The sequence below is a fragment of the Mirounga angustirostris genome, unplaced genomic scaffold (genome assembly GCF_029215605.1).
Source record: "Mirounga angustirostris isolate CCGP_5_RB_7025 unplaced genomic scaffold, mMirAng1.0.hap1 SCAF_3, whole genome shotgun sequence".
Classification (NCBI taxonomy): Eukaryota; Metazoa; Chordata; class Mammalia; order Carnivora; family Phocidae; genus Mirounga; species Mirounga angustirostris.
In genome coordinates, this window is record NW_026991711.1 from 75,799,746 (window position 1) to 75,820,405 (window position 20,660).

At 45.5% G+C, this 20,660-nt stretch overlaps 1 protein-coding gene across 6 annotated transcripts in view; it reads left to right on the top strand.

Annotated features, from left to right (window-relative positions):
- SPATA13 (spermatogenesis associated 13) overlaps nucleotides 1-20,660 on the top strand; it is a 141,572-nt gene that overhangs the window by 103,048 nt on the left and 17,864 nt on the right. For 4 of the 6 annotated variants that reach the window (XM_045869201.3, XM_064586286.1, XM_064586288.1 and 1 more), the window contains one exon: nucleotides 19,669-19,805. In XM_045869201.3, the coding sequence (XP_045725157.1) occupies nucleotides 19,669-19,805 (137 nt within the window). Of the gene's footprint in view, nucleotides 1-4,630; nucleotides 6,172-19,668; nucleotides 19,806-20,052; nucleotides 20,654-20,660 lie in introns of those variants that run through there. The other 2 variants (XM_064586289.1, XM_064586290.1) reach the window with 2 other exon arrangements.

The following is a 20,660-nucleotide window of genomic DNA, read 5'->3' on the forward strand; positions in this document are numbered from 1 at the left end:
GAGGAATTTAGAAATTATTCCGTATACAGGAACAAGTATTACAAACATGGACATCAATGCCTTGAACCACAGTGCCTGCAAGTCTTAGACATGCTGTTAGCTCCAATGGGAGTTTTATCTGTGCTGGTATTTCATGCCTTAATCACTGCCTATAATCAGGATTTTTTAAGAAGGAACTTAATGTTTTAGTCTGTCTCAGAAAAATAACAAAGCTTTTCACCTTTTCCCAGCAAATTCTTGAAATTGTTATCATCTTAACAGTTCAAACATTCTCAGTTCTAAAACTTGGATTTGTTCACATCTTTCTAGGATTAAAAAAAAGTAAAAAGTCTTTAAAATATCCTGTGTCCAATGCAAGTTTCAGAAATTGGATTTTAAAAGTAGAAGAAAGAATATTACAAGTCACAAAGGAGAGCCAAGATATCTAAACATGTAGCAAACAACCACACAGGGCCTGTACTCTGTGCATGCTGTCGTTCCCAAAGCTGAATCCAACAAGGCTTAACACTACGCGGACCTTCTTCCTCCCTCAGTTCAGCAAGAGTTCAGTTGTAAGTAGTGTAGCTGGCACTGAGACCGGATCGGGCTGACTTGGAAGCCCAGATTGCTTCCTTTCTACCCCCTGTCTTGCAGGTGCTATACAAAACACAAAATGATTTTTTTTATGTGTACAGAAGTATACCTGTGTGTCAGCTTTTAAGACCATGCCCTAATAATTGCCTTTAATTAAAACAAAAGAAGAAAGGGAAATTCATCCAGTACCTATTTTGCTCTTGTTGTTGAAACCTGCTCAGTCTTGAGGACGCAAAGACAAATACATAAATACAGAACAGACATGAAATATGTACTAGGTGCAGAAGGATAAAAAAAAAAAACCACAAAAACATGTTGTTTACAGAAGATGGGAAAAGCAGAGGTCTTAAAATGAAGACCTTACTTTTCTTTTAAAGGGCAATTTTTATTTGTTTCTGAATTAGTCTAAACATTGTGATAAATAGTGCCCAGGATCAATGTCTTTTTTGGAGAGGTTGGGGCATGGAGTAGGGGCACATGGGTGGGTTTTTAAGCCACTGAGAAAATTTTCCATCGTCTTGTGTGTTTGAGTCTGCGTTACCACAGATTGAAAAGCAGTAGCTTTGAAAACACAAAGAGAGGCACATTTACATCCTCTGTATCGTCAAGTGTGCACTGGGTGGTTCTCACCCAGCAGCTTCTTATAACTTGGGCTCCACTTCCTGTGTGCTCTATGTGACAGGGTCCTCCCCTTCTGTGGTGAGGAGCCCGGCTGCTGAAGGATGTTTCAGTAAGACCTCAATTGAGCCTGCCTTAGCCATACATGAGCAGGCAGCATATACAACTTTCAGAAATTGGTTATATTTTCTTATATTTCTCTGGAAGATAGCATAACTGGTCTGTAGATGAATAATACAGCTTGTTTATTGTGATTAAATCCATTCAGAATAAAGGGATCCCTCTGGATACTCAGTTATTTGTGCTAGTGGACAAGGGAGCATTGGTTTGAATAACTGATAGCAAATGTAGCAAATTAGTTCCTGTTAAGGAGTCCCCCATTCCAGCTTTAGGAACTGCGGCCCCATATCAGCAATGGAGAAGAGCAAGTGAGTGTACACAGAACACATGCTGCAGGGGCGCCTGGGTGGCTCAGTTGGTTAAGCGTCTGCCTTCGGCTCAGGTCATGATCCCAGCGTCCTGGGATTGAGCCCTGCATCAGCAGGGAGTCTGCTTCTCCTTCTCCTTCTGCCCCTCCCCCTGCTTGTGCTGTCTCTTTCAAATAAATAAATAAAATCTTAAAAAAAAAAAAAAAGGAATGCATTCTGCGTTACTCTTGATTCTGGGTAGTTGTTGCTCACATGGGAGTTTGTGCTGTAGCTCGGTCCAGCCAGATGTAGGGAGTTCCTCCGTTCGTGGTGACGTGGTACCTGATCTTGAGCCCATTTTCTAAAACTGACAGTATTGTCATGCCAAAGGATAGTGTTACTCTGTCTTCTGGGGCCGTCTCCTATCTTGTGCCTGTCCTGTAGCTCTTGGTGATGGGGCCATATCGAAACCTAGCGGGGACATAAAGTTGCCAGGATATTCCTAGGCTAAGGACGCCTCTGTCATGTGGGAAAGGTTGCTGCTTTCAGCAGCAGCAGGGAAACTTTGAGCAGAAAACCAGTGCTGGTAATCTTTCTGCACAAAGCAGAAGGTGGTCATGTAAGAAAATCTATACCATACTGTATTTAAAGGAAGAAGATCTCAGGGGCACCTGGGTGGCTCATTCATTAAGTGTCTGCCTTCGGCTCAGGTCATGATCCCAGGGTCGTGGGATCGAGTCCCACATCGGGCTCCCTGCTCCGCGGGAAGCCTGCTTCTCCCTCTCCCACTCCTCCTGCTTGTGTTCCCTCTCTTGCTGTGTCTCGCTCTGTCAAATACATAAATGGAATCTTTAAAAAAAAAAAAAAAAAAGAAGATCTCAGAAATTCAGAGCTAAATGGAACCTTAAACGACCACCTAGTCAATCTCAAGAAACAGTCCTGGAGAAGTAGAGATGACCACTGGTTTGAGTTTGAGGTATCACTACTAACTTACCCCAATTGTTTTGTGGCATTTCCTTTCCACATAGGTGTGTGTAAATATATATGGGTCTTAGGACCACTTTGCCGAAAATCACCTTAATTTCTGTATCTTTAATATAAGAAAAATCATCATAACATTCCATGTGTTTTCAACTTTTACTTTATTTTCACTGATTTCTAAATATTTGATAATAGGATATAATTTGAATTTCTCTCCTCCCCTGTGGGACGGATCACTTACTTAATTCTTTCAGGGTTGCCAGTAATCAATGTTTGTAATTCCCAGTCCTGACCGTGTAATGTAGTGGTGTCTTATCCAAGGAGAATAGATTAATGTGTGTGTTTGGGTGGGGGTGGAGTTTAAGACTTTTTTCAACTATGCTTAAGTTCTTTTTTTTTTTTTTTTTAGATTTTATTTATTTATTTGACAGAGAGAGACACAGCGAGAGAGGGAACACAAGCAGGGGGAGTGGGAGAGGGAGAAGCAGGGGGAGTGGGAGAGGGAGAAGCAGGCCTCCCGTGGAGCAGGGAGCCCGATGCGGGGCTCGATCCCAGGACCCTGGGACCACGACCTGAGCCGAAGGCAGACGCTTAACGGCTGAGCCACCCAGGCGCCCCTATGCTTAAGGTCTTTGCTGTAGTATTCTTATTCTATACTTACTGTAGTATTCTTGTAAATACAGGCTTTAATCACTAAAAAAAATTTTTAAGCTGAAAGTCAAACCTCTGTGTTACTTCTTCCAAAAATATCTTAAAAGGGTTGTTGGGTCAGTATCCTTCGATAAGATGCCTCATTTAAACACAGTTTTTGTTTACTTTTTTCCTTCTTTTTATCTTTGTTTTGTTTTGGGTGTGCAATAAAGTAAGTTTACTTAGTAGATGCCTTTGATTTAAGATCCTAAACTCCCAAGGATCTTAGTGTAGTGCCTTGACCCTATCTCTGGATTTGGAAGAAGTCCTTGGGATATAAGAGCTACCCTTGTACCAGCTGCCAGTGAAAGGCAAAAGTGAGCAAACAAACCCTTAGGACAATACCAAGGAAATGTGGCAAAGAGATCTTTTTCTTTTTGACACCTTGCAATTTTAACCAACCAAGCAAACAGACGAACCCCAAATTTAAGAAAATGAAAACACTCTAGATTTTATTTGCCTCCTGCTGGAATTTAAACTTAGAAGGGATACCCATCAGAATTAATTCCAACTTTTCACTGGTCAGTATCTCAGCATTTCACCTCTTTATTCTAACTAAAACCACATCTATCCATTCATTCCATCGTCTTCATTAGTTTCTGAATTGATTTTTTTTTTTAAAGATTTTATTTATTTATTTGAGAGAGAGAACATGAGAGGGGGGAGGGTCAGAGGGAGAAGCAGACTCCCCGCTGAGCAGGGAGCCCGATGCGGGACTCGATCCTGGGACTCCAGGATCATGACCTGAGCCGAAGGCAGTCGCTTAACCAACTGAGCCACCCAGGCGCCCTGAATTGATTTTTAAAAGGCACACTAGCATTCACGATATTGCCTCAGAGGAAGGAGTTTCTTGAATTGACTAGAACAATACTTCTCAAACCTGAATGTGTATTTGAATGCCCCAGACCTTGTTAAAATGCAGGTTCCAGTTCTACATACGTGGGTGGGGACCCAGAGTCTTCACTGCTAACCACCTGCCGGGTCATGCCAGTGCTGTGGGTCTGTGGACCACACCCCAAGTGGCAAGACCCTAGCACACTTTCTTTGGGAGTTTAGTAATATGTGTTACTATTAAAAGAGAGTTTTGTGACCCAATAAGGTTGGGAAATTCTGTTATAAACAATGTTACACAGCTGTCATTTGGATTTATGGGAGCCTGTGGCTACTAATGTATCCTTGTGCATTTCCTAGAGGTAGACTTTTTGCATGGACCTGCTATGCAACTAGTATTCCCTGTGACATATATATAGGAAACTTTACCTTATAGACTCTGTTCTGAAAAATAATTTCAAGGAGTCTTTTGAGTCCATAATTTAATTTAGTACCACCTTTTTAAAGAAGCGATAGGCCCCTTTTGAATGAGGCATTTTACTAATCATTTAAAAAATCTGACTCTTAAATCATTTTAAAAAATACTTGCAAAGGGAAAATTTGAAGCTGATCTGGTGTTGTGAGTGTGATTTTGTGTGTGTGTGTGTGTGTGTGTGTTTTCACTGCATTTCACCTTTGTTATGGATTATTAAAGCTGTGAGTTCTCGAGAAAACCTTCTTTAGCTGGATTTAAGGATGGGATGCATCAAGTCAGTAGAAACAGCCCCAATACTTAAGAACAGTCTACAGTATAGCACATAGTCAACATGGGTAGTGTATTAATCATGCAGTTTTGCCTAGTGAGTTCATGCTGTGTGGGAACTAGCACCTTTTTGTGGACCTTGGGTCTTTTGAAGTTGAGATAGCATTTTGGTGACATTTATTAATCTCTAATGAAGTGCTGGTATTGTTCTAAATACTTTTTAATATGTTCTCAATCACCCTCAGAGGATTATTGGTGCCCCAGTCATACCCATTCTACAGACCAGAAACTGAGATCCCTAGAGACTTAGAAACTTTTCCTAATGTAGTTTGGTAGAGCAGATTTTGAACCCAGGTGGTCTGGGTGCCATCAGTGTAAAACATGCATTTACTAATTGGTTCTGTTACTGTTTTAACCACCGTTTATTGACGGATGACCATGTGATCACTACTTTGCATACATTATATCTCGTTCATAAAGTTAAAAAGGCAACGTCTTCCTGTCATGAAGAAATTGAAGGAAGTGTAGTTTGTTAATGATTGTTGTTTCACAATATAAAAGAAAGACTTGCTCATCGCACATAACTTGGAAAATGGTGAAGGGTATGGGCGAAATAAATGACCTGTATGTCATCTAGAGAGATGCTGTAAGAAACAGCAATTCTCTTCATTATAGACGATATACACTTTATATAGTGTGAAAGATACACATATTACTTTCACATAGTAGACTGTACACATACATACATATATATTTTTTGAACAAAATCCTTCCTTTAAGGTGATTTCATAAATTTACAATTAACATAACTCAAATTTTTGTCATGAAATCCTAACTCCATTTTTGAACTTAGCGACCTCTCTGCTTTTTCCCCTGTGAAATAGATACCTTTTTAAAAGCTCTCTGAAAGTCTAACTCAGCCTTTGGGATTGTAATTAAAAGCAGCAAACGCATTTCTCCCACCTTCGGCGAAGGCTCTTGGCCACACCTGATACGCTGGCGAGTGTGTTTGGGTTTGGTACGCGGAGGCTTTGCTTGAGTTTAGAGTTTCCTCCCTGACGTCCCTGGGACGTCTGGAGCCACCAACCTTAGCGGCTCTGAGCAGTGAGCGAGCTGTCAGCCTCCGAGCAGGCTCTGGCCGGGAGTGCACCCAGCGTCAAAGCCGTGAATAAGCGATTTCTGCAGTTTCCGTAGCTGAGAGCCTGTGTGATTCTCCGTGATGCTCAGTCACACCCCAGTCCTGCTCTGAATGTGGCTGTTTTTCAAAGAGAAGGATGGTAGCTAGAGGGGAAATAGCAAGATTTTGGAGTCTGGAAAGCCTTCACATGGGTATGTGTGCACAGAATGAATTATTATATTGTGGCGATGTTGCTGATTCCACTGTTTCCTTCCAAGTTACGCTGCTTTCTCTTTGCTGCTTCTTGTCAGTTTAAGTGTGTCTGTGAAAGCTCATTCATCCTAGTGCAGCGTCCTGAGGGTACTTTTAGTTGTGGATACAGTAAATCAAGGAAATTGGCTTTGTTTATGGTATAGCTGTTAGTGTGAAATGGAAAATAAGAAGCAAGCATCCTGTATGAGTTATGGATCTGGTTTTTATTGTGCTGGTGTTTCTTCTGTTACATGAAATTCTTTTATACAAGAGTTTATTGTTGGGCTGTATATAAAAATGTTCCTTGCTAATTTGGGGTATGTAAGGCTCTCAGTTGATTTCTGAAAAAGACTGTTTACTGTTTTCAAAAGTGTATTGCCCTGTATTTGGTTACTGCACTGTTCTCCCTCTTACTTTTCAGTACTTTTGTGAGTGTTGTCAACTAAAGTAGTTCCTCTTTAAATGTGAAGGAAATGTGGTGCTCTCACCCTAAAAAGTTATAGATTGTGATCCATGTATTCTTTAAAAGGAGTAAGAAAAAAAAAAAACTACTTCACAGGAATAATTTTAGCCAACTGCTACAACGTGGATACAGTAGGATGCCTTTTTAAAAGTCTTGTCTCTGTTTTTGCCTTAAGTCAATGCCAGTAACTCAGACTGAAATGAATGAGAATTGCAGCTGACAGCTTGAAGGCTGCCTTGGGCCTCACTGGGGCAATACAGTTTAGAGTTTGTGCTTCTTCCTTGTTTTAATTGGTTTTCTGTGTTGGCCGAGAGCAGACAGGGATGTGGTTATGGCTTGTGTGTCTGGCAGACTGAAAAAACAAGACCAGCGTGTACGCCCGTTTCACTAAAAAGTTGCCCACTGATAACTGCATTCAGAGCACAGACCTGCCTACCAGGGGCTGTGCTTGTCCACTTCAGTAACTGGGTACCATGATCCTGTTGTCTGCTGCGGACCAGATGAGGCTGGAATGGAGAACAGGGGGTGCTGGCTGCCCCACTCATCCTGAGCACCAGTGGGTGGATCTGTGTGTTTATTACAGCCGAGCCAGCCACACCAGCGCGTGGGAGAGCAGAGGTGGCCAGGCGGGCAGTGAGGGGAGCCCCCGCTGTCCTGCTCCTCTCAGCATTCCTCCACTCCCTGGGCAAGATTCCCAGTCTTTCTTCCCACACTCTTGCAAAGGCCGAGGGAAGGCCTGACCTAGCCTCTGGCTGTGAGTGGAATGCTCTCGATGTAGCTAAAGAAAGAGGCGCAGCATGGCAGAATCCTCTGTGCAAGGCTCTGCGCTCGCGTGCCGCGCCCCCCCCCCCCCCCCCCCCCCCCCCGCCGTGTTGCATGAGGCTCCCCTGCTCCTGCCCTGCCGCCGCAGGTGGCTCTGTTCTTTCGATGAGCCTGGCTGGAAAGAAAAGGAAGGAACTCTCTTTAACTGGGAAGGCTGGTTCTGTAGGAATTTTCTCTTTTCCGGCTCTGAATGTTTACTGGCTCAGTGTGTTCCAAAGACTTTTTCATATACTTGCTATACTAAGCATATATATATATATATAATGGAAATGACAGCAAACGCAGTATTTAGTCAACTTTAAATGATATGCCAGCATAAGATAAAATACTGAGTTTGCTAAATTCTGGGTTCTGTTTTATTTGAGCACCCTGATTGGGCGGGGGGCAGGGGAGGGGTTGGGGGACCCTGAGGGACAGCCTGATGGCCCTTCTCTCAGGAGGAAGCTCCAGCCAGGGACAGGCAGGGAGAGGGTGGGCCCTGGGCCGTGGTCCCTGTGAGCCAAGTGAGGGCAGGACTGAGGCAGGTGCGTAGCAAGATTGCTTTGGAGCCAGACAGACCTGGGTTTGAATTCCAGCCCCACCACCTGGGAGCAGTTACTTAACCTCTTTGAGCCACAATTTCGTCCCCTAAAAACGGACAGTAATAATTCCAAGATGCTTACAAGGCTTGACCAAGATGATTTATATTAAGTGTTTAGCGCAGTGCCTGGTACACACTAAGAGTTCATTCCGGGGATGTGGTGAAACCAGATAGGTTCTTGCTCAGGATTTGCGCAGCCAGCCAAGAAGCAACCATCAGGAGCTGCGAGGGGGTGGTGAACCCCGCCCAGAGAGCCGTCGGGGGGTAGCCAAGTGGGGGAGAGGAGTCCAGGACAGATCCACGGGTGGCAGCATGGTGGACCGGGGAGCCATAGTCAGAACCAGAAACCCAAGGAAGAGCAGCAGCTTGCTAAGAGGATGCCAAGGGACAAGCCAAAGGTAAAACCTGAGGGTTCATGGCAAGACACTGAGAAACCGAGAGCCTAAATCCCATGTCTGAATCGGAGACGGGACAGAGGGCAAGCTTCCAGAGTGGGAGGAAGCTGAGGTCTCTCCATCTGCTCTGCTCCCAGGGGAGAGTGGAGCTCTGGGAGACCTCAGGGGTGTTGTCTTGGGGATACGAAACCCTGGTATCTGAGGGCTCTGGATACCCACTTGGCGTATGAGCACAAGCAGACTCTTTTCCAAATGATACAGAATATATGTATATGACCCAACTCTAGGGTAAGTTTTGGCCTTAAATTGAGAAGAGGGAAGATGATTCATAGGTAGTTTAAAACAAAACTCATTAAACCATTTGCAGAAACAAAATCCACTGTCGGGGGTTTGGTGTAAGTGAAGCCCAGTTGTGATGTAACTTATTCGCATCACCAACCACTCCAGGCAGCAGAAGTCAGCAGTGGCCCTAAGTTGAATCCAGATGAAAAGCTATATGCTGGGAGAATTATTTTCAAAAGACCCATAGACACTACTAAAGGTTATCAGTGAAGGCTAGCATGTCCATTTCTAGGACCCTTTTTGATCCTATTGTCAATACATTTAAAAGGCTCAAAAATACTATTTATGGGAAATGGTTTGCAGGTCTTGATTAGGCATAATAGTGACTTTCGTGACGGTAACATTTTAAATTCTAGATATGAAAGCTAATCATTCAAGCCTTTCACCCAGTCAAGTGACAGTGACTAGTAAGCATGTTTCTTTTCCCTAAAAAGTTCTTTTACCTGGGAGAGGGGTGGGGGCAGATATAAAGAGATAGGTACATGAACAACTAACCAGAATATTGTAGTTAAACAGTTAAAATATAATAACATAAGTGTGATGAATATTTTAAAGGTGGTAAGCCCTACCATGCTTCTGGAACATCAGAGACAGGGATTGTTGCTGCAGGGGATCAGGGAATAACAGGGAGGAGAGCCAAAAAGTCATGGAACCCATCACTAAGAAGTGGGAGCCAAGCTGCCTCAAAGTCGACGAGGCAGAATCTGATTGGCTCTTTGGATGAGAATGTTGCTCCATGTGGAGAGGGTGGCATGGACAAAGGGATTTTGTCCTTTTTGTTAATATAGGGAACATTCAGTGGTACAAAGTAGCTAAAGCAGAGGTTTTCACCAATGAGATCAGGGTACGTTGCTCTCCAGATTGTGACTTGCTGCACGGCCAAGCCACAGAACCCATCCATCCTAAACAAATCCATGTGGGTGGTTTACGTAAGTTTGGCCTTCAAGTCCCATGGTTCCCACAGTTAGCCAGGCATCAGAATCACTTGGCATGCTTTTGGAAATCAGTTCTCAGCAAACATCCCACTCTCCCTGAGCACTTGGTTCCGTGGTCCAGCGTAGGACAGGAATCTTTATTCTAAACATTCCCCAAGTGATTGGGAGCCATCCCCGTTGGATGCACGGGAGCCACTGAAGAGGAAGGAGTGTCTCGTGTTTTGACACTGAAGCGAGCCCCCTGGAACCGGGTTTGTCCCCTCTGTGTGCGTCTCCATGGCTCAAGAGTGGCTCTGGGTCGTTGGGGTTTCAGCCCCTGCAGTGGTGGCTCTGTGAGAGCTGCTCACACCCTGAGCCCAAGCTGCTGGCCTGCCTCCCTCCCCTGAGTTTGCTATTTCTGGTCTGAAGATGGGAAGCGAGGCGGGCTTATCTCGAACCTGAGGAAGTCTTGAGTGACCAGCAGGAGGTTTTCTAAAATATATGTTTTGAACAGATTATTCAAAGTGTAGGAATTCCCCTGCAATCAGCCAGGTTTGGTGAGGGGAAGTCCCCCCAGAGGAGCTGCCCCGCGGTGGGAGGAGGGCTGCTCGGTAGGTAGTCCGTGTTGGGGTGAGGTGCATCATGACAACGGCTGACATCCAGTGACCTTCACATCAAGTGGCTGATGGTGAAGCCCGCTGTGTTCGTTCTTACCTTCTTTTTATGTAACAAAACACTTCCACATGCACCCTGTCACTGGCCCTCCCCACGGACGCCTGAGACACATTAAGAGATGCGTCATTTTTCTCCATTGCAAATGAGAAAGTGAAGACTCAGGGAGCTCAGGGTCTTTTTCTGTGTGGCCTTGCTTGGACCCACACCAAGTTCTCTAGACTCCCAGACCGGTGCTTTTGAAATTCCATCCCTCTGCTCAAAAGCCCTTAAACATGCAGAAATAAGCCAAACGGGAAATAGACGGGTTGTGTGTCCTGAGAAAAGCTCCCACCAGGACATGTTTTCTGTGTGCGTAAATCAGACTCCTATAGGAAGTCCTTACCCTTTGGCACATGTTATAAAACAAAATTTTCCATTGTTGGTGATGTTTGATATTTCCTGTCATAAAAATTCACCTTTGGAGTCTGTAACGAGGTTTCATCCCTTCACCAATGCAAAATATAAGTCCAGACAGAAGAATGTCTGTTGCGTCCCTGAGGAATGTTTCCCTTAGGAATGTGGAAGCTGTTTATTGTTGGCCTTTAAAAAAAAAAAAAAACAAACAAAAGGAACCTTAGGTCATCTCTAGTTGTATTATCTCTGTATTTGCAGCGGTCCTGCTGACTTAAAAATATTCTGTGCTCTATGGATGTGTGGCTCTCTCCAGTTGTTCCTAAAGCCACATCTGGCCGGGCTGTGCATGTGGCCTGGGGAGGTGACCGGTTCACTCAGGAAGTAAGCAGGGAACCGGGGCGGGGGTGGGGGTGGGGGAGAGGAGAACTCAGAGCTGAATCTCAAGGTACGACTGCAGAAGGGACAGGGCTAGGTAGGGGATGCCACAGGAAGAAGGTGGCCCAAGTGCAGTGCCTGGGAGACCCCCAGGGAACAACAGCCTTTCCAGAAGGACGCTGACTGTGACAATTCAACAAGAATGTTAAGAATTCATTTTATACAGACTTAGAATATTTCTGTGGATTCACTCTATGGAAAAAGGTGTGTTTCAGAATTGATCCGAGCCAGAGCTATGTGCTAAAAATCAGTATGCAGAGCTTTTAGATAGGGAAGGATGTTCTCTTTGGGCTTGAGTGAAGCTTTTTTTTTTTTTTTTTTAAGATTTTTTATTTATTTATTTGACACAGAGAGCACGAGCAGGTGGAGTAGCAGCTAGAGGGAGAAGGAGAAGCAGGCTCCCTGCTGAGCAAGAAGCCCGATGTGGGGCTCGATCCCAGGACCCAGGATCATGATCTGAGCCGAAGGCAGTTGCTTAACCGACTGAGCCACCCAGGCGCCCCTTGAGTGCAGCTTTAAGAAGTGCTATGGAAAGAGAACACACCGTGTCTGCTTTCATATTACTGTATCTAGGGCTTTGGGGGATTTTAAAAGTGACTTCAATCCACAACAATCTTTGCTCCATGTTTCCAAGATTGTATTCAAAAGTGGCTTTTCCACACCTATGTATTCAACAGAAGAAATACATTTGGTGAGGATGTGGAGAAATTGGAGCCCTGTGCATTTTTGGTGAGCATATACAGTGGGGCAGCCACGGTGGAAAACAGTATGGAAGTTCCTCCAAAAGTTAAAATAGAGTTGCCATGTAATCCAGCAATCCCCGTTCTGGGTATACATCCCAAAGAATTCAAAGCAGGGTCTCAAAGAGATCTGTGCATAGCCATGTTCACTGCAGCATGACTCACCATGGCCAAGAGCGGGGAGCAACCCAGGGACATCCACAGATGAATGGATATAGAAAACACAGTGTGTACATACAATGGAATATTATTCTACCTTTAAAAGGAAGGAAGTTCCGAGAACATGCTACACACACGAACCCTGAGGACATGATGCTAAGTGAAATAAGCCAGTCACAAAAGGATGAATGCTGTATGGCCCCACTTAAAGTATCTAAAGTGGTCAAAATCATAGAAACAGAAAGTAAGAAGGTGGCTGCCAAGGAAGGGGGTAGGAAGAAGGGAGAATTAGTGTTTAATGGGTATAAGGTTTCCATCTTGCAAGATGAAAAAGTTCTGGTGATCAGTTCACAACCATGCGAATACACAACACTGTTGAACTGTACAGTTAAAAATGGCTAAGATGGTTAATTTAATGTTATTGTGGTTTTTTTTAAACACAATAGAAAGGAGGAAAGGAAGGAAGACATTAAATTTACTCTTTTTATTATTAGAATATATTCATTTCTCCTAATTTTGCTGAAGGTACATATTGAGAATTTATCGTAGCTCCACATCATGCAAAATTCTCCCAAAGAAAAAGTCACCATGACTGACCTTAATCTATAGTTGAAGATTTTGAGGCCATTAGGTTAAATGAGACTACACTCACTTAGTGAGGAAGTGATCAGGTGGAGTGAAGAAGCCTGCGATCCACGTGGCCCGTGGCGCAGACCTGCTGTTTGTGCAGAGGACTGCCCGGTGGAGGTGACCGTGGGCTTCGGCACACAGTGGGAGAGAAGATCTGCTAAGTAGAGTGGGGTCGGATTGCAGAGGGCCTTGAACTGCTGCAGGAGAATTTTGTCAGGATGCAATTGATAACTACGATGTAGTTTCTAGTGAAAATGATGAAACCGATGTTTTAAGAAGTTCACCTTGGATAAGTCTCGGGAATAAAAGGCACAGCATAAGTCAATGATATTGTGATAGCGTCCTGTGGGAACAGGCGGGAGCTCCACTTGTGAATATAGCACAGTGTTATCAAATTACTATGTGGTGCACCTCAAACTTAAGGAACATCGTGTGTCGGGCGCCTGGGTGGCTCAGTTGGTTAAGCGACTGCCTTCGGCTCAGGTCATGATCCTGGAGTCCCGGGATCGAGTCCCGCATCGAGCTCCCTGCTCGGCGGGGAGTCTGCTTCTCCCTCTGATCCTCCCCCATCTCATGCTCTCTCTCTCTCTGTCTCATTCTCTCTCTCAAATAAATAAATACAATCTTTAAAAAAAAAAAAGGAACATCATGTGTCAACTATACTTAAAAAAAGAAAGAAAAGGTACAGACAGAAAACCAGTTTACCTTGGAAGTGAGCTGTAGGATGGCTGGCAGGGAGCCAGGTGGGGACGGCAAGCAGGAAGACCACCGTGTGCATCTGGCCTTGCACCCAGCTCTGTGTAGCCCTGTTAAATAGTTAAAGATCTTGGAACTTTAGCTTTACTCATCAGCAATTTGCAATTCAGTTAAAAACCAATATTTTGAGCGCCTTTTCTCTGCCAGGTATTATGCGAGGTGCCAGGGATACAAAAACGGACTCTGTCCCTTCCCTAAAGGAAGTTACGGTCTCAGAAGGGCAACACACATGTCAAGACAATGTGTATGCACGGAGGCCACATCAAACTGTAGCACTAAAATCCCTCCCATCCAGACAGCAGACACTGAAAACCCCAACTCCATAAAATGTGTGTAAATTATAGGACAGAAACAAGGAGTCCTCAACTGAGAGGGACTTGAAAATTGTGAAGGGAAAAGGATAAAACAGAAAATCAGATCTTGGCAGACCCAGCTGGGACCCGGGATCAGGAGTAGGAAGAAAAGGGAGGCAAGAGGGACAGGAGATGGGTGAACATTGCTACGCTCCGGAATGCTGTGGAAGTACCAAGATTGGGATAGTAAGCCATTTTTATTCTGTCCAGTCGTCTTTGCCTTATCACTTAATAGCAAGGGTAGTCCTGGCAGAGGCAGCGCCAGCAAGGAGGAGCGAGGACATTGGCTTGACTGCTGCCACACACGCCGTGTCCTATCGCGGCGTCAGTTACTCATCTGGAAGTTGGGGAAACCAGCAGTACCCACCACATAGCATTGCCGTGAGGATTATATGGGCCGAGTCACGTGAAACAACACTCTGTGCCTGGCGCATTGTGATGCTGAGGGAAACCATCTTGCACTTGTGCAATGTTTTTCAGTTTATTCAGATAGTGCTTTTATGTATCATTTCACCTGAGGTTCACAGTAATGTAACAATAAGTTACTTGTTGAGGATTTACGAATGACCCCGGGCGATGCCTATTACTATCTGTATTGGACAATTTGGCAGATGAAACATTGAGAAAGAAACTTGACCAAGGACGCAAACTACTAACAAACAAAACACCAGAAATGATTTTTATGCAGCACTGTTATTTGAAGCCAAGTCTGCCTGCCCCAAAGCCCTGCTCTTGGACTATGTGTTGGTTGTATTTTCATCCATCCAGCCAGGAAATAGTGCCTGTGTGTGCCAGGCAGTGGCCGGGTACTAGAAATACAGTTAAGAACAAAGCTGACAGTGGGCACCTGGGTGGCTCAGTTGGTTAAGCGACTGCCTTCGTTCGGCTCAGGTCATGATCCTGGAGTCCCGGGATCGAGTCCCGTGTCGGGCTCCCTGCTCAGCAGGGAATCTGCTTCTCCCTCTGACTCTCCTCCCTCTCATGCTCTCTGTCTCTCATTCTCTCTCTCTCAAATAAATAAATAAAATCTTAAAAAAAAAAAAAAACAAAGCTGACAAAATCACTGCCTTTATGTAGTTTGCATTTTAGTTGGAGAGACAGACAACACACAAAGTATATTAGATGGTCAGAGATGCTGTGGACAGAAATGAATCCGGAAAGAAGAGCAGGGGTGGAGAGAGGGGTGGTTTTGAATGGGCTGGTCAGGGAGGGACTTGCCTGAGTCTCGTGTGCTTGGGGGAGGATATCAGGCCCAGGGAACAGCGACCCCGGATGGGGGAGAGCCGGGCCAGGAAGAGAGCAGCCAATAGAGCCAGAGCTGAGTGACAGGGCTGGGAAGTGCAGAGTGTGTTTGCAGTGGGGTTGGGGGGCCCATCTTCAGGGTCTTGGCCTTTCTCCCCTGGATGGTTTGGAGTGGTGGAGTGACAGGATGGCTCTAGCTACTTTGGGGAGAATCACAGCTAGCGGGGAGGGGCTGCTGGAGTGACCTGGTTGGAGAGATGGGAGAGCAGTGAGAACAAGCCAGATTCTGCACCTGTTCTCAGGGGGAGTCAGGATTTGCTGATGAGCTGGATGTGGGATGTGCGAGGCAGAAGAAAAAGAATGACCTCTGAGTAGATAAAATGTGTAAACTTACTCCCATTTTACAGACGGGAAAACTGAGGTTGGAAGAGGATAAGCACCTGGCGCCAAGGTCATTTAGCTAGAAAGTCAGTAAAGCTAGGGTATTTGCCCAGGTATTTTTACTCCACATTCCTTAGGCTTTCACCACAGGCCTCCTGCCCTACCTCACTTACCCACTGGAAGGCTAAGTCAGCTGACCCCACCTAGCCCCTAGAACCATCTTGTTTCTGTAATGATTAGTAAACATTAATCCACACTGTGGAAATCTTTCTCCTGGTGCAGCTCAACCAGAGATAGTTTTCTAAGTGTTTATGAAAGCAACTCAGATCATTCAGTAGATGAAAATTTCCAGACAGCTTTATGCCACTACCTCTTGTGGAGGTTTAGCATTTTTTCAATGGAATCCCTTTCTCATTAGACTCCTGTAAATTGTGAGTTTGTGCATTATCACCACTGGCTTATTCCCCCCCTTACTGATTTTTGTAGCAACAGCCAGATCAGATGGTAAAGACTTCTCCCTGGAAAATGGTGTTCAGTGGGTGTTTGAGGGAAAAAGTGTCATTTTCAGGGCTTTCTTGTGGACAGGAGGCCCAAGTACCTTTCTTTTCTTGGCGTTTCCCTCCTTTTGGCTCCGTAGCCACGGCTGAAAAATGATAGGACGAATGCCATCTGTCCAGGTTGTGCCAGATCAGTGTTGGCTAAGGCAAGAGCAGTAGAACAGTTCAGCCGTTGGAGGGTAGCTGCTGGGCCTGGTAGTCCAGCAGCCACTCCAAGGCTTCCGGTGGTTTAGTGGGGTTTTTTTGGTTTGGGTTTTTGGTTTTGGTTTTTGTAGTCTAATAAGAAAGACTCATGCGTGTACAAAGTTTATATTTGCTTCCTCAAGACTTTCTCCCTCCACCCCTCTCCCCCAAGTACACACACCAGGAAAGTGCCCTAGACTGGGTGACCTCATGTTCTCTGACCACAGCATAGGAGGCCGAAGTACCAGACGGTATCCCGGATCTTACACAGCTCACGCACATTTCTCAGACAAGGTGGCCTTTCTCCAGGGCCCCACTCAAACCGCCCCCCCACCCCCCAGCATTGGGCAACAGACACACCTCCAGCATCGCACTCCAGAGGAATGCCCTGCTGTGTGGCATCGCCTCCCACTGGGGACGGACACACACTCGGGTGCACACGCACACCTGCAGTTGGCTCCCTGCTGCCCACTTGCCTGCACTCCCCTCGTCTGGACCACCTGCATTGCCGTGGCCAGGTGCTGCCTCTCTTCCCTGATGAATCAGTCAACAAGCTAGGGGTCTGCCAGGCATTGCCAAGGGTCTAGAGAGCTTCCGTCTGCTTCTAGACTTTGTGGTCAGCCCCAGGGACATTCCTCCCCTGCATCCGTTCATCCTTGAGGCAGCTCACTTGTAGGTACCCCTCTCAGATACAGGCTCTGATCTTCCCTGAATGAGACTGAGGAGACGGAGGGTTGGTTGGAGAGACTGGTACCGAGGTGCCGCACCAGGGAATGGCGAGGAGAACTGAAATTCAAGGATGTTGTTTGTGCAGGTCGAGCTGACAGCAGAGCAATGGAGGATGAAATCAGTGATGACTTGGAAAATCCTGTTACTGGTAGAATTAACAAGAAAGCAAAGTCAAAGAAGATAGTGTGGGGACACCTGGGTGGCTCAGTCAGTTAAGCCTCTGCCTTCGGCTTGGGTCATGATCACAGGGTCCTGGGATCAAATCCCGCCATCAGGCTCCTTGCTCAGTGGGGAGTGTGCTTCTCCCTCTGCCTGCCACTCCCCCTGCTTGTGCTCTCTCTCTCTCTGACAAATAAATAAATAAATAAAATCCTAATAAAAAAATATTTGTAAAACAAACAAAAAAAGAGGCCAGTGTGCTGGGAAGGAGGAAGGCTGGTTTGAGATCGCAGTGGGAGAGTGCTCTCTGCTCTTGCCTTTTGCAAGGACTTGCAAATCTGGATTTCTAGTAACTACCCTCAGGGGACAGGTCTTGTTTCTCAACTAAACAACTTTTTTTTTAAATGAGATATTCCTATTCCTAATTTTGTACTAAGTCTTCAAAATCTGACATGCCTTTTACATTTGCAGCCCATCCCATCTGGACGAGCTGCATTGCAGGTAGTCCACAGACCCGTCCAGCCCCAGACCATGGCCCCAAGCTCTGCATACCAGGCCCCATGGCTTCCCTCCTGTCACTTCGGCCAGGCTGCCATCGTGAACAACTTTTTAAAAGAAACATAGTCTGGGGGCACCTGGGTGGCTCAGTTGGTTAAGTGTCCGACTCTGGATTTTGGCTCAGGTCACAATCTCAGGGTCATGAGATAGAGCCCCACCTCGGGCTCTGTGCTGGGCATGGAGCCTGCTTAAGATTCTCTGCCTCCCTCACCCTCTGCCCCTCCCCCCACTCCATTTGCACACACACACTCTCTCAAAAAAATTAAAAATAAATAAATAAAAGCAACACAATCTGTAAACTGAGCCTAAAATTCTTACACTAAAACAATGATAACTATTGAGAAAGATTTGCAACAATGGGTGGTGATCAACACCATGAAAATTAGTTCTAGGGTCATATTACCTGTGTCAGATTCTTAAGTTTTCCTCACCGTGCACGGACAGGACTACAGTTATGATGATGAATTCAGGCCAAGAAAAGGAAACTAGGGAGATACAGGGAGTACCTCCAGCCCCTCCCTCACCCGACTGTGGCAGGGTCCTTCTCTAGCCCGGCTCCCACCACATGCGCTGCCATCATCACAGAACCCTCTTTTAGGGAGTCCCAACCATGAATCAAAGATGCTAGGAACTTGACACACACCACCACCTCATTCTCCAAAGAGAAAGAAAATAGTTTGTACAATAGAAGGAGGAAGCTCAGAGAGAGGAAGTTGCTGGGTGTCCCATGCCTGTAGGGGGGCAGGGCTAGAATTCAGACCAGGCTCTGGGACTCTCAGACCCGTTCTATAGTGTTAGGGGGCCTGTCTTCAAAACCTGTTGCTTCCTACTCAGAATCCTGAAGGAGCTGCCCCACTGCTCACTGTAGATCCTTGAGGCACCCCTACCCCCCACTTTACTTTTCAAGTCTCATCTTCTATTAGATGGACGGGTGGCCATATACCGTGTGCTTCAGATCGAGCCACATTTTGTTCTCAAGAGTCATCTCAAGTATCTTAACAAGCCAGCTACTACCACGAAGCCTTCCTCTGTCTTCTTCATAAGGAATGTTCTTTCTCTTTATAATTCCCTCTGCTGGATGACAGATTAGCCATGGTGAGAGTAGCCCACTGTCCCAGGAAGAAGAGAAATCTGAATGCCAAGGTGGGCAGTCCAGAATGCTGTACCTATCCTTAAAAGATCTTCTCTCCTTTTTGGCAAAGGTGCTATCTCATTCCTAACCCTGGTATCGTACGTTTCAACCTTTTCATATTATGGACACCTGGAAAGAATGACTACGTGTTTCCACTTAGGACACTATCAACACCTTTTTTTTTTTTTTAAAGATTTTATTTATTTATTTGAGAGAGAGAGAATGAGAGAAAGCACATGAGAGGGGGGAGGGTCAGAGGGAGAAGCAGGCTCCTCGCCGAGCAGGAAGCCCGTTGCGGGACTCGATCCCGGGACTCCAGGATCATGACCTGAGCCGAAGGCAGTCACTCAACCAACTGAGCCACCCAGGCGCCCTATCAACACCTTTTGATTTTAGTAGCACCACTGCCTTGAAGGTGAAGGATGGAAGCCACACGCTTTTTAAAAATGATTATATTTTCATTTCTTTATCTCCTCAAGCTTACCAACACAGGACTTAGAAATATGATCTGTGTTTTATGTATTTTATGTCCACTGTGTAGCACAAATTGCCAGGCAGATCACACATAGTTTACTCAGTATCCTAAGTGACAAAATAATGCTCTGTGTTAACATCGGCAGTCTTCTCTGAAACGCTCTCCTTCCCGCTCACTGTAACACTCGACCCCGGCTCTGCGCGTGACTGCTACCTTTGGATCGATAGATCTGTAGGAGTTTTCTAAAGAGGCCTTATTCTGGGTACGACACAAATGATTGCTTCCCCTTGGGGGCATGTTCTCAAAGGTCATTTATTTTGTCATTAAAATTTTTTTTTGTTAGCTGTGTCCTTTTAACCATAAACCATGCCATTTCTTTTCTAGTTTCTTCAGATGGAGGTGCAGAGTCTGCGGCCTTAGTGGATGACAACGGCAGTGAGGAGGACTATAGCTATGAAGACCTGTGCCAGGCCAACCCCAGATACCTACAGCCGGGTGGGGAGCAGCTGGCCATCAACGAGGTACTGGGGTCACGCTCAACAGTGGCGAGCCTTGGATGCTCCATTTTCAGGGGGCAGAATCACTTCAGACTTTGCCCTCTTGGTTCTTCTTTTCCTCTCTCTCTCTTTTTAAAAAGATTTATTTATTACAGAGCGAGCGAGCATGAGTTGGGGGAGGAGCAGAGGGAGAGAATCTCAAGCAGACTCCCCGCTGAGCATAGAGCCCAACGTGGGGCTCGATTCCTTATCCCTGGGATCATGACCTGAGTCGAAATCAGGAGCCGGACGCCTGGCTGACTGAGCCATCCAGTGGTGCCCCCCTTGATTATTTCTTACCAAACATATTCTAAAACCTAGAACTCTGACATTCTAGCATTTTCGAGGATCGTTTAAGTTTTCCAGATAACTAAAGCTCGCTCACCGCTCTACTTAATAAAGGCAGCGACTGCTGCTTGGTGTTTGGGGAGTGCTTTTCAGTTTACAAAATGCTGTTCCTAACATTATCTCAGAAAGATCTCACAGCCAATCTAAGAGGCAGATGTTAAAATTGCAGTTATTATCCGTATTTTAATATTCTGAAACTAAGAGGCTGTGTCATTTGCTAGTAAAAGGCAGAGCTGAAATTAACCACGTATTTCTCACTACAAATCGGGTGTTCTTTCCACCACTGTGCATCTTCAGCCCTTTTTATGGAAATCTTTCCAGAAGGCACTTACTAGCTTTTGGAGTTCTTGAATTGAGCATGTGGAGTGTCAGTTCTCAGTGAGTTAGCATCTCCGTTAGTAATACCAGTTGTTGCTGTAGAATATGATGATGTCCCGGGGTGCTGAGGGGACCTGCAGCCATCCACCCCTGTGGCTGACTAACAGGTGAGTT